Genomic DNA, 14233 nt, shown 5'->3' with positions numbered 1-14233 from the left:
TAATATTGTATCTTAGATCTGATGTATTGCTTTAGGCCCAGGGATAAGGGCATCTTATATGATTGTTGTCCTAAAGCATTACTTAAAATGGAAATAGGAGTATAGAACATTAAGTATAATTTAATTCAATGGGAATCCAAAGCACTTGCTAAAGTTACCATTGTGACATTTGCTATCAATTTATGCTATCTGAGTTCCTTTCAATTTAATTTAATTATTTCTCAAGCTTCTGCTCTGTTCCAGACACATTTCTAGCCACTGGGAACCCAAAGGTAAAAAAAAGCGATAGTCCTCACCATCAAGGAACTCATTCTAGTAGAAAGGAAGCAACATGTATTCAGATATGAATACACAAAGTATATACAACTGCATTCCTTAGATTCAACCCTGTTATCGTCATGCTTCCAGGAAGAGTTCATCACCAAGAAATTCCCATCATCCCAGAGAAGGCATCAGCTAGTGTACTCACACCTCATGAGTATACTCAGTGCCCTCAGTTCTGCCTTTTGGCAGGCTGAAGGGCAGAGAACCGAACTTCCCCAAAGTTTGTATTTTAAGAAGGTTCTCAGTGCAGATATTTTCCATCAGCTTTTGCTCCTTGGATTTTACTCCACCGTCATCATGATGTCCCTTCTCCCCTTTAGACTGTAAATCCTTCGAAGGCAGGGACTATCTATTGTTTATCATAAAGTTATTTTTTTTAACATTTACATGTTATAGCAAATTTCCACATTAATTTTCTGAAGTTTATTTTTAAAATTTAATTGGCATCTCCAGTGTTTAACATAGATCTGGAACATAGAAGGAACTTAAATGTTTATTGAATTGAAATCTAAAATAATTTTGGTTGAGGAAAGAGTACTAAAAATTGAGGAAAAGTATCAGGAAAGGCTATAGGAGCTGGTGTTTAAGCTTGATTTTAGAGTAAGACAGGGTTGAGGAAGCGGAAGTGAAAATCAAAAACTTTTTAAGCATGAGAATAGTTAGTTCCAGGTCATAGAAGGTGAGAATACTCTTGTGTGTGTAACAATAAGGAAGACACTTTGGCAGAAACATGAAGTGTATAAAGGGGAGATTATGAAAGAATTTAAATACCAAACAGGAGTTTGTATTTTATTCTAGGAATAATAGGGAACAAATGAAACTTCTTGAGCACAGGAATGAGGTTAGATTTGTGCTGAGCAATAATAATTTGGCAGTTACCCAAAAAATTTGTAGATGACAGTTTAGAAAAAGGAGAGACTAGAGAGAGGAAAAATAATAAGAGACCATTACAATCATTGAGGCAAGAAGTGATGAGGAGCTGAATTAGTGTGGTCAAGAGAAAGGGATAGAGTAGAGATGTTTGGAAGACTGGATTTGGGGGGCGAGGGAGAGTGAAGGGTCAAAGATGACTCCAAGATTGGGAACATGGGTAACTAGAAGGATGACCTCCAAACTTAATAGACTTAGAAGGAGCTTGGGGCGAATTTCAGGGAAAAAATATAATGACCTATTTTGGGTATGTTGAGTTTGAGATGCTTATGGAACATTCAGGTGAAGATTTCTAGCAGGAAAATGATATTGCTGAAGATAGGGTGAAAGATAAGAGCTTGATATTAAGATTTGGGTGGTTCCTTCAAAGAAGTCATCATTGAATCCATCAGAGGTGATCAGATGACAAAGAGAAGGCAGCCTTGTATCCTATGATCTAGGATCATAAATTGGCATCTTAGATGCCATCTAAACCAGTCTCATTTTACAGATAAAGAAACTGAGATGTATGTTGAAATTTTTTGAAGCTGCTAGTAAAAATTATACTGGATAAGTCAATGAACCTTTTGAGACTCATTAAAATTAGACTAGATCAGATTATATTATCACTTACATCTCTTCAAAGTATAAATCTATGACACTAGGTCTACGTCTAGGCTCCAAGGGAATGTGACTGCAGTTTGCAATCACCACTAGATGGCCCTCATGTTTATTTTGATAGGTTTTTAGGCACTCAAGACAGAAGTTTAAGACTATACAGCTGTGCATATATTTAAAACCAACCTATAATATAATTGTGGAGTAGCACTTATTATCAAGATAGACTAATAATAATCATAATTTCAATTGTGCTTAGAAAGATAATTCTTTTTTGGATTATCAAAGGAGCAAAATTCTATTTGAAAATAGCACTTAATCAATATAGTTTCAATTTTCTTTAATTCTGTTCACTATAATTAAGTCTGTAGAATAGCAGTACTTAGCTCCCTCTTCTCTTAGATATTTGTCTTTACCATGAAACCCTTCCTCTAGCTGCCTGCTTCTGGTCCTGTAGACAATGAGTATTAGAACAGGAAGGGCCTTAGAAATAATTTTGTACAATCCACTATTTAGGCAGGACTGCTGCACTGATGGAAGTTAATTCGTATTAAAAAGGAATTGTTTTCAATCATTGCAAATGCTGAGGTTATCTAGGCATCTTTTTATAGCTCTCCTCTGGACTCAGATCTAAATAAACTAATCCCAAACTGAGATGAGAGAGAATTCTTATGATCCACTGAATTCCAAGGTTTTTTTTTCTTCTTCTGGTTTCATAGAATTTTCATCTGGAAATAACCCTATCAGATAAATGAGGGCCAAAAAATTTATAGTATCATAGAATCATAGATCTAGAACTGGGAGAAACCTCAAAAGGCATTTAGTTCGAGCTTCTTATTACTAAAAAGGAAGAAATTGAGGCACTGTAAGGTTAAATGACTTGCCCAAGGTCACACAGGTAGTTAAATAGGAGAGTTAGGATTTGAACCTATATTCTCTGATGTCAAAGATGATTTTATTTCTGTTCTGACAATTTGTCTTTAAGTAGAAGCATGACTTTTTACATCTATTGAATGCTTCTTTCTTTCTTTCTTTCTTTCTTTCTTTCTTTCTTTCTTTCTTTCTTTCTTTCTTTCTTTCTTTCTTTCTTTCTTTCTTTCTTTCTTTCTTTCTTTCTTTCTTCCTTTCTTAGCACTGAGCATGGTGTTTCTTCTTGCCAGACCCTTTTCTCTTCCTTCCCATTTTCTGGTTTGGAATGTTTAGCAAATAATGGAATTAATTACTGCCCTCTGCTTTCTACTGGACCTATTAGGCAACCTGGATGCTTAGAAATAAAGAGTGTCAATTTAATTAACCTCAGATTTTTTTAGAAATCTCAAAAAGAACCATAGTTACACCAGATTCTTATTGGAGACCCGAGTCTAATCATCCTGCCCAACTTGTTTAATAACAAAAATTTTGCCTAATCAATATCACTGCCATTTTCCTGTCATTAACATGTACCTTTGCCCTACCTTCAACCCCCTTTTCCCTGCATCCTAGGCATTTGAGGTGCTCTATAATCTGGTATCACTGGCATTGCTCCCCTCCATATGCTCTATGATTCAGAAAAAATTAGACTGCCTTTTCCCATCTGAATGTGTTCTGCAATATCATGTCCCAGATCCTTTGCTCTCACTGTGCTTGCCAGAATCTCCTCACTTCTAAACTTTGACTATAGAATTATTACTTAACCTTTAAATCCCAATTCAAATGTCCCCTCTTCTATGAGGCATTTCCCCAAAGCTCCTTCCTTAGTATTGGCCTTTCCTAACACCAGACAGTATTTATTTTATTTTATTTTAATTTAATTTAATTTTTACTAATTCTTAAAGCCCAGATCAGGAGATGCTGTGCATTTCAGCTATCTGTGTTGGTGTTTTACTTGGTCTCAGAATCAAGATCTGGGTGAAAAGTTCAGTAATTGCAGAGAGGCAGATTTAAGCTTGATTCATCCTCTTTCTCCTTAAAGTCACCCTCCTTTCCTATTGTCACTGAAGACACCTCCAACCTCCCCATCACCGGGGAATGCAACATCAGTGTCATCCTTGATCCTTTGGTCTCTTTCATGTCATCTCTCCAGTCTCACTTCTCTCTCCACAACATCTCTTCCATACATCGTGCCCTCTCCTCTCAGTTACCTTGTTCAGTCCCTTCATACCTTCTGCCTGTGCCATTGAAATACCTTCCTAATTGGTTTCGCTTGCTCAAGCTGCTGTGTGCTTCAGTCCAATCTTCCACACAGCTGCCAAAGCAATTTTCCTAAAGTGGAAATCTAATCATACCACCCTACTGTTCAAAATGCTGGTTACTCCCATTGCTTCATGAATCAAATATAAACTGCTGACCCACTCCTACCTTTCCATTCTTCTTATATAGCATTCTTCCCGATATACCCTGCCTTACAACCATTCTGCTCTCTTTCTTGTTCTGCACATGTTATAATCTTCTCATGTCTCTCTGACTTTATGCCTGCTGTGTCCTCTGCCCTCTTTACATCTTCCTCTTAGAAACCCTATTTTCTTTCAAGATTCATCTCAAGTGCTACAAGAAGGGCTTTTATCTGAAGATTTTCTGGCCTCCTACTATTCTCATGGTCTTAGACACTAAATTTGAGTTATTTTAGACTTTTCTGGCTTTTTCCCCCTCTCATTCCTTGTTTTCATTCCCATTACTCCACAAATGTAGGTTATCACAAATGGTGGTTGTATCATTAAGGAAATGTACCAACAAGAAAAGCAACATATTGTCCAAGTATGACAATATATGTTTTTTTTCAAAATATATTGCTTTTCCTTCTTATTCCAATATATTTGGATAATTTGTTCTAATATATTCACTTGGTATAGATCTTGAATATCAGATGTTCATCCAATATGTTTACTATGACAGTGGCAGTGGATAAAGAGTTTGTCTTAGAGTCAAGAAGACATTGTTGCAGAGAAAATTCCAATCCTGTACTCAAGAGAATTTTGTTAGTGGGAAGCCCCCACACCAATAAAATTACTTTTCTCTTCCTATCCTTTTCTCATTTCTGTGGAGATACTTTCCCCTTATCATTGGCTTCCCTTTTTAGGTTTATAGATTTTTTTTCATTAAAAAGCTTTAAAATTTTATCATAATTTTGTGTCTTTATCTTATTTGTTAATAATTCTTCCCCTTGACTTAGTTATTCAAGGTAACTGATTGTTTTCATTTAAAATCATACCTTTTCTATTAGGTTAATAATTTATTTAGAGTGTATTGTGGCATATAGTGTAAGTGTAAGATACTGATCTGAACCTAAATTCTGCCAAATTATATTTTTCCCAGTAATTCTTGTCAAATAGGAAGATCTATGATATTTAATTATTTTAAAGGTTTTGTTAATTTAATCTGTTCTACTGAGCAGCTTCTTACATAGTCTCCCAGAGGTGTTATACATATACTTCATCAAATTCTTCTCTCCCTGCCAAAAAAGTCAAAACAACCTAGAGTTGTGGGTCCTTCAGTCTGATGACCTTTGTGTCATTTCCCCAAAGATTCCCTGATTACTATACTTACTTGCTGTAGAGTCTTCAGTTTTTCATCTTTATACCAATCATTTTACTTAGAATTTTTGCCATTTTTTTTACTATCTTCTCCCTTCAGTGTTTAATATATCTCATGGGGGCTTCTTGGGGGCACTCCCTCTAGAAGGGATCTCACCTTCTTTTTACTCCTCTTCATGTACTGTTCTATACAGTATTTATTATATTTTGCTTTGTATTATAATTATTTATGGTAGATAATTGGTTCTTCCACCATTTAAACAGATTATTGAGGGAAGAAATTAAGTGTTATCAATTACTGAATTTTCTTTGGGCCTAGAAAAGTGCCTTGCACAGAATATATACTTGAAAATATTTTTGAGTGAATGAATGAATATATTATGATATGTGTTTGGAAGGTATCTTAGTAACAATTTAGTTCATATATTCCAGGAATTGAAAGGAAAACAAGTTTGAAAGAAAAATATATAAAAAAGTATTTTAGTCACAATAATACTACATAAATGTAAACTATTATCAAACCCATAATAATCATGGATTTATTTTTGCCTCTAAAAAGGTATTTTTGAAGCTTTTACAAGACTCCAAAATGAAACCACATATTCCAGCTACAATAAATGTAGAGTCTCAATATGAAAACAGCACAGAACAACTGCATGACAATTGTAAGTATGCAATTAGTTACTAGCATTTTTTTAGTAAAAATATAATTTCTGAAATCTACAATCTTTTTTTTTGCAAATTCATTTGTTCCCATATCTTCAAAACATAGCTGAAACTGACTAATTCTTTTCAACTCTCTCTGTCTCTTTCTTTCTCTAATTCCCAAATTTATCTTGAACCTGACATCTTTCCTGAGCTCTTGGCATTTCTCAAGGTTTTGTCCCCTTTCTACATCCCTGAAAAATGGTCTTAATGAAAACAGAAAAAAAGTAAAGGATATGTTGACTCATAAGTACTTTTTTAATGGGGGAACCTGCATACCTCACTTATAATTTCTCAGGTTGAGTAAGTCTTGAATATTTGTGAATGTAGATAAAACATTTGAATTTTAGAGACCTTCATTTTTTACCAATAAAGATTCTACCCTACCCTCCTCAATCATATCAATGATATAAACAAAATAATGTGTAGGTGAAATGCTTAATGGTTCCATGAAGATGGGTATTTTTTTCATGATTAAGCCCTGTTTTACTATGGATTGTGACTGATACATGAATTTAACTTAGTCTAGTAAGTATTTATTCATTATAAATTATGTACAAAGGATGCTAAAGTTAATTAACCCAATGGATTCCTGTTATGTGCATCAATTTGGAAGAGTAATTTGATCCCACTAACCAAATGACTCAATAAATTCAATAATATGATAAAATAAAAAAGAAGTATCTCTGAGAAAAGGAAACTTGATAGTTATTAAAGGAGTGTTAAATTTTCATAGAATTAAAGCATTGGTAAGGGCATCAAAGACCTACTAATTTTACCCATCCCAGAAAAAAATTTCATCTCTACTATACTCTAAAGAGGTTATCCTTTTTTGTAATAGCCCTAATTGTCTGTATGTTTTCTTTATCTCAATCCTAAGTGTGTCTCTTACATTCATTTTCTACAGTTCTGATATCTCAGAGACAAGGTAAACAAGTCTAATCTCTCTTCTCTCTTCTCTTGGAGAACCCTTCAAATAGCAATCATATCCTTCCTATCTTTCCCACTGGCTAAATATGTCAAGTTACCACCACTGATTCTTTTATTGGATGTACTCAAGGCATTTCATCATCTTGGTTGTTCTCTTCAGGACACTTTTGGGATTTCCAACAATGAATAGTTTAATATACAATGATCTGAAGATACAGTGATTAAAAATGACTTTATCTTTCACATTTTGATGAAAATATCTAACTACTAATTAACTGATATTTTTATAAGTCAGGATATATGGAATTAAAAACCTATAATTTACTAAAAATGAATATTTTAATAGAAACTTAGCAAGCAAACAAATCTTTAAAAAGAAAATATAAAGAATAAAAATAAAATCTCAAAAATTTTATTATGCATCAAAGCATGATATTGAGAAGGGCCTGTTACTTGAAAAGTCTTTAAATACTGATAAGTTTAAATCAATTGTGGTGATATTTTTCAGTTGTTATTTGCTGAATTGAAATTGTTGAGTTGAATTAAGCAACAAAATTTCATATAAAATGATTGCCATTTTTGACAAAGGACATTGGGAAATATTGAATCAATGAAATTAAATGATTGCTCAAAAAAGGCTCTATTTTTCTAGGAATTTATGTTATATTTTTAGTTCTTTTACTTAACCTGACTGAATATCCTTTCCTGAAGATCCATATTAATACCTCTTCTACTCTTTTGACCTTACAATTCCTTAATTTCCTTATCTCAACTAATTTAATTCAATAAATAATCAAGAGCACATTTTATGCCTAACAACATATCTCACGATGGGAGTATAAAGATAAAAACAGAAAAAAAAACCTCAAAAGAATTTTATATTGTATCAGGCAAATTATCTACCCCAATATGTTCTGAACTCTAACTCTGCATTACCAATTGTCTCTTAGACATCTCTGTATAGTTCATAGTCATCTCAGATTCAATATATCAATATATTCAAAACTAATTTTATATCTGGCACTCTTGACCTTAATTAAATTCAACTCTTTTTCAAAATTCCCGTTTCTATTGGTAGTCTATCAGTGTCTATCTATTCACTGAGATTTGCCACCTTGGAATCACTATTGACCTTTCCTTCTGGTTCAAGCCTTCATATTCAGTCTGTTGCCAAATCTTGCCAATTACATTTTCCCAGCATTTCTCACCTTCCACCTCTTTGCTTCCAGTCTACCCTAGTTTATGTTTATATCTTTTGCTTTTTCTATTGCAATATTTTCCTACTTAGTATTTATGTTTCTCTCTATTTCTTCCAATGAAGCTTCTATAGAGTTGTCAAACAGAACTGTCAAACAGTTGTTAAAACAGAAACAATTGTGCTGCCATCAGACACTTTCACTCAGCTTTGCTTCCTACACCAACCATTTCAAATAAGTATTATCTCCCACCCTTTTCAACTAGGGCCCATTGTCTGAAGCAAATGCATTCCATTTTTGCTTCCGATTTGGAGTTATTTCCTCATCCTACAAATATACCTGTACAAAATCTACACCCCTATTATATTATGAAAACCCTTCAAATTCTAACAGGTGTGATTTGTTTGTGGGCTAGCTAGTTTTATTCATTTAATGACTCCTGACTACTGCTCTAATCAAAAATATTCCCTTATATCCCAGGTGGGCAGGATCTGTGCCAATTCTTTTCTTTGATTAGGAAAACAGTTCAATCTGCATTTCCTGTTGCTGATAGGTCAACCTAGTTATTTTCATATATGAAGGATAAGAGGTTAATTGAAATAACCTCTATGAAATCCCTTTACTAGAAACATGAAGTTGAGGAAATTTACTCTCTCTCTCTCATATTTGATGGAGGTACCTGAAATAGAAGAATCACAGCAGAGGAGTAAAGACAATCAAATGGAACTCAAAAGCTGCAGTAATTACCCTTTCTTGACCTAGCTCTCGAAGTAGCACACAAAGCTGCAATAATCCTTGTTAAACCTTGCAGAATAGCAAAATGTCAACTCAATGGCATTTCCTAGGAAGAGGAGGATTTAGGCATTCCTCCCACCTATTCTTTAATCTCCATACTTAAAAGGATTGTTTTAGTAGTTTGAGTCCGATTCTAAAATGGACTAGAAATCAATCTGGAATTCCAGCCCTTTGCAATGTGCAGATCCCAGCTTTATATCATACTTATTAGAGCAGTCTTGTTAAATTATAGGAGCAATAAGAGGAAGCATGAATTCTCTCTCAAGATAATTTGATTTGCGAAATCACCCTGATTTGTCCTTCTGACTTGGGACATTGGATTAGGAATCAGAGTCCACAGATAACACCCTGATTCTGCCACTGACCAACTGTGTGGCTTTGGACAAATCGTTTGGTATGTTTGTCTTAGGTCACTGTCCATGTCTGTCAGTGAGGGAAGGGATCCTGGATGAATGAGCTCTGCTATCCTGATTCCAGGTCTTTGGTACTATCACTTTCTGCAATTAAAAGTTAGAGTTAATCACTTGGCAGAAAATCGTGGTCTCACTGAACTAGAACTAGAAGACACCTTAGAGGCCATGTAGTCAAACCATCTCATTTTACAGATGAAGAGCTTCAGGCTTAGATAGGTGAAATTACTTGCTCAAGGTGCCACTGGGAGTCATCATAAGATGTGGGATGAGAACCTGGCTCCTGTGACTTCACAGTCAGAGTGCTGTCCATGGTACTAGATGGCCAGTGTCTTTCCAGGTGTCATGGGGGGTGTTTGTGTATGCCATGAGAGAGCCGCCTTGTGCCTCTCTGGGGCTATTAGTCAAACAGTAGCAAGGAAGGAAACATAAAAAAGGACAGTGGAAAAAGGACCTTCTACTTTCTACCTTATTTTTAAGTTTATTAATATTACTTGGAATATACTTAAAACTCAAATAATGATCACAGATTTCTCCCAAATATATAATTTCAGTATGATTTAGACAAGCCTAATTTATAAAGTCATCTTGGAAACATGGTAAAAATTTGGATCAGTGATGATATTTTGTCTTTAGAGTTCCATTCTGTTATTTGTTATTTATAATAAAGTCTTCTATTTTACCATATATTTGGTTGTACTTCATGTCCATATGTCTTCACTAAAGTATGTGTGAGTACACATAAACATAATATAGATATTATATGTGCACAAATGGGCAGGTAGGAGGCATAGTGGACAGAGTGATAGATCTGGAGTCAAGAAGAATTGAGTTCAAATCCAGATTCAGAAACTTACTAGCTAATATAACCCTGGACAAGTCACTTAATCCTATTCGCCTCAGCCCATTTGCCTATTTCTTCATCTGTCAAATGAGTTGGAGAAGGAAATGGTGAACCACCATAGAATATTTGCTAAGAAAATACCAGATGGGATCATAAACAATCAGACATACCAAAAAGTGCACATATACATATATAATATCCAAATGCACACCACATATCTATTTATATATTTATATCTATCTTCTATTAGTCTTTCTATCTATGTATTATCTATTATTATCGTATCTAACTATTTGTCTTTTAGTTATGAACCTCATGAAGCTGTCTTCAAAGGGGGGAGGTATTGTAATAAACATTTATAGAGAATCCTACCCTTATTAAATCAAGGATTCTTGAGTTATTGAAGTATGTTCACAGAGAACTTTTTTTCATGCTAATAGTAAGAGCCAATACATCCATGGCTGTTCTGATCTTTGGGCACCAATGAGGCACATTTTTTTTTACATCTGGAACAGAAAATCAGGAGAGTGTGGGACTCAGCTGATATGAGTGGCTTGCAGGGTACCTAATTTTTGTAAATAAAATTTTCATTTATTTATTTATTTTTAATTGAGTTTCTTCCATTTTACTTTTTCTTTTTAGGAAAAAATGCTTTCAAAGACAGTTGGCATATACAGTATTTTTTAAATGTCATTTCTTAAAACTTCAAGATTTATTTTGTTTTCTATTTTTATTGTGACTTAATCAATGGATTTCATTTGAACTTAACTTTCAGGCAAAGGTAATTGATAGCTTCTAATGATCCTTTATCATTCAGCATTTCTACATCATAAAATAATTGTTTAAAACTATTTTCATCAAAACCCCCTTAGATTGGGCTAAGTATAAAGTGTTACTTTAATACCAAACAGCCTCCTATGGCTAGTTGCTGCTTTTATGAGGCTCATCTATCAGTTTAAAAAATCACTACTCAGTATTCTATATTTAGTTTACTTTATCAAAAGCAATAAAATATTGTAAAGGTAAAAAAATAGTTGTAATAAAAGCTAATGTTATGTAAAATGGAGTAATGTTTGAATTTAGAAAGGGGGACAATGGGGAGTTTATAGAATTTAAAATGACCATTGTAAAACATTGGTATGAAATGTACTATGCTTATTTGTCATGTAAATCTCAAATTAGTAACTGGAAAAAATGTCATTTAGAAAATCAATTGAAATATACCATTGTGAAATTAGAAAAGAGCACAGAATGCATTATAGCACAGTCGGAGTGAAATTACCCTTATTTGTAAAATTGGTCACATACTACACATAGTCTCATAAAAAATCAAAATGGGACCTTTGAAGGTTCAGGAAAGGTGGTAGGAAAGTTTCTCAAAGTGTTTTAGATCAAATATTCATCATGCCTACCTGCATTCACTTACTCCAATGCCTTCTTATGGTATAGCAAGGACACTAGGTCTCAGAGACTATACTCAAAGGATACAAACTAAAAGAGATCATACCATGCTAGAAATATGAAAAGATCCTACATTGTTAGAAAGTCAAGGATTAAGTCTGTCTTCCATTGCCAGTCTAGATATGTTTGGAGAGACTCTTTGCTACGTTGTCAATAGGGTGGTGAACTTTTCAAAGTTCAGAATTTTAGAAACTCTCAGACCAGATGGATAGCCCACCCTGATATAATCATAGATATTTGCAATATTACCCTATTTACCGTGCAATAATATATGTAGCATATTCTAAAGAAAAGTAGCCAAATTTATTGTTTTTTTCCTTCCTACATGCTTTCACTTGATGATCTCATCCACTCCCATTAATTTAATTAACATCTTTGTGCAGAAGACTCAGCCATAGTCCCTCATCTGAACTCTTGTCCCACATAACAAATTGTGACAATATGAATTCGATGTCCACTAGACATTTCAAAGGCAATATACTTCCAAATAAGATTTTTTTCCTCTCTCCCTTTACTAGACTTAAACACACCCTACTTCCAGGCTTCCTTATTATTCACAATGAGTACCCCTATTCATCCAGTCATCTAAGTTAACAAAGTATGCTATCTTCGACTTCTTGCTTTCTTTAATCCCATATATCTGATCAATTGCCAAATATTCTAATTCCACAACCTCTCATTCAGTTGCATGCAATTTGACTAGGATAAAATGACATAATTAAATTTATGTATATAAATGAACCTTACAATTTTATATGTCTAAAATCTTCTAATATAAAATAGGGTATTTTTTTGCTGTAATTGTTTTACCTAATTTAACACCGAGCACACAGTATTTTTCTTTTGACTTTAATATTGTTTTTTAAATGAACAAATTATTATTTTTTTCTCTTTCCCACCACACCAATGGCAAAAGAGAAAAAGAGCCTCCTGTAATATAAAGGCTTATATACATATATAAATGCATGCATATATTCAATCAAAACAAATTCTCATATTTTTTATATCCAAAAATGTCTCATCTGTACTTCCACTCCATCAGAAGGAGGGCAGCATGCTTCATTATTACTGTTCTATAATCATAGTTGATCATTGCAATGATCAGAGTTCTTGAGTTTTACAAAATTATTCATTTTTACAATGTTGATATTATAGTTAAAATTGTTCTTCTGGTTATGTTCATCTTCACTCTGTATAATTTCATTTACACATTCCAAAATTTTTATGAAAATTTATCATTTATCATTTTCTTGGCCAACATACTCTTCTATTACATTCATATATCCCAATTTATGCAGCTTTTCCAAAGTTGAAGGGCATCCTCCTTAGTTTCCAGTTATTTTTCCACTACTAAAGAGTTGCTCTAAATATTTTTGTACACATAAATTCTATCCCTCTTCTTTATTTCTGAGAAATAGGCCTAGTAGAGGTACATCTGAATCCAAAAGTATTCACAGTTTAGTAACTGGTTGAAGATAGTTCCAAATTATTTTTCAAAATGATTGGGATAATTCACAATGCCACTAATACTAAATTATTGTTCCCACAGTCCATTCAACATTCATAATTTTCCTTTTTGGACAATTTTGTAATTTGATAGGTGTGTGGAACAATATCAGAACTTAATTTATTTAGATTTCTTTAATTATTAGTGATTTGGATTTTTTTTAAAGTAGCTATTGACACTTGATTTTCTTTCTTAGAATGCTACTTATTCATATTCTCTGTCCATTTGTTAGGGAAAGTTTATAAAATTTTTGACACATTCTTTATTTCTTCATAACAAAACCATGTTTACTAAATTGAATATTAAATGTACCTCTATGAACAGTTCATCTTTCAATTCTTACCTTGAATAGAACCCATAGGTTTTTTATAGTGTTTAAGTTAAGTGAGTTCTTAGACTATTCATTTTTCTTTTGTGATATGTGCCATAGTGATGACTTTTTTTTGTAATATTATATCCTCATTTGGGAATTTCTATAATTCTGTTTCTCATATATATATATATTTATCAAAGTTCATAAATTTCTTAATAAGGACAACTTCTCTAGGTGCACTGGAAATTAGAAAAAAATCCCTCAATCATTTTTGGTGATTAAATTATAGCCTGACAATGATCCCTAGGTCTTAAAGGTTCATCTGTACTTCTCATGACAAATTTTATGTAGTCTTGAGTGAAAATTAAGTTCTATCAATCTTTTTTCCAATCTTCAATACTTCATATTGGTTTGCACATGAAAAGCATTTTTTCTTTATAGCAATGACAATTTGTTCCCTTAAAAAAACTGGTCTTCCTTGTTATTCCAGCTTCCTGAAGCCTATAACACACTGAAAATAGCTAACATTTATATGGCAATTATGTGCCAAGTGTGGGGCTGAGGGTTTCATTATTTTCTTTTTTTTTGAGATAATCCTCAGAGTAGAAGAAACTACAATCCTTTGATTCCAATTTCCTTTAAGTGTCTTTGCTTATTTTCTATGGTCAGTCAGTTTTGTAGCAGTGTTGTATCATTTCTTGGAATTTCATTA

At 33.3% G+C, this 14233-nt stretch overlaps 1 protein-coding gene across 1 annotated transcript in view; it reads left to right on the top strand.

Annotated features, from left to right (window-relative positions):
- Window positions 1–14233, top strand: part of ABCA13 (ATP binding cassette subfamily A member 13) — a 497021-nt gene that overhangs the window by 282008 nt on the left and 200780 nt on the right. Inside the window, 1 exon segment of the mRNA XM_056806268.1 lies at window positions 5920–6025. Coding sequence (XP_056662246.1) covers window positions 5920–6025 — 106 coding nt within the window.

Source organism: Monodelphis domestica, chromosome 7 (assembly GCF_027887165.1).
Source record: "Monodelphis domestica isolate mMonDom1 chromosome 7, mMonDom1.pri, whole genome shotgun sequence".
Classification (NCBI taxonomy): Eukaryota; Metazoa; Chordata; class Mammalia; order Didelphimorphia; family Didelphidae; genus Monodelphis; species Monodelphis domestica.
Note: the sequence above shows the minus strand (reverse complement) of the source record. Positions and strands in the feature narration are given on the sequence as shown.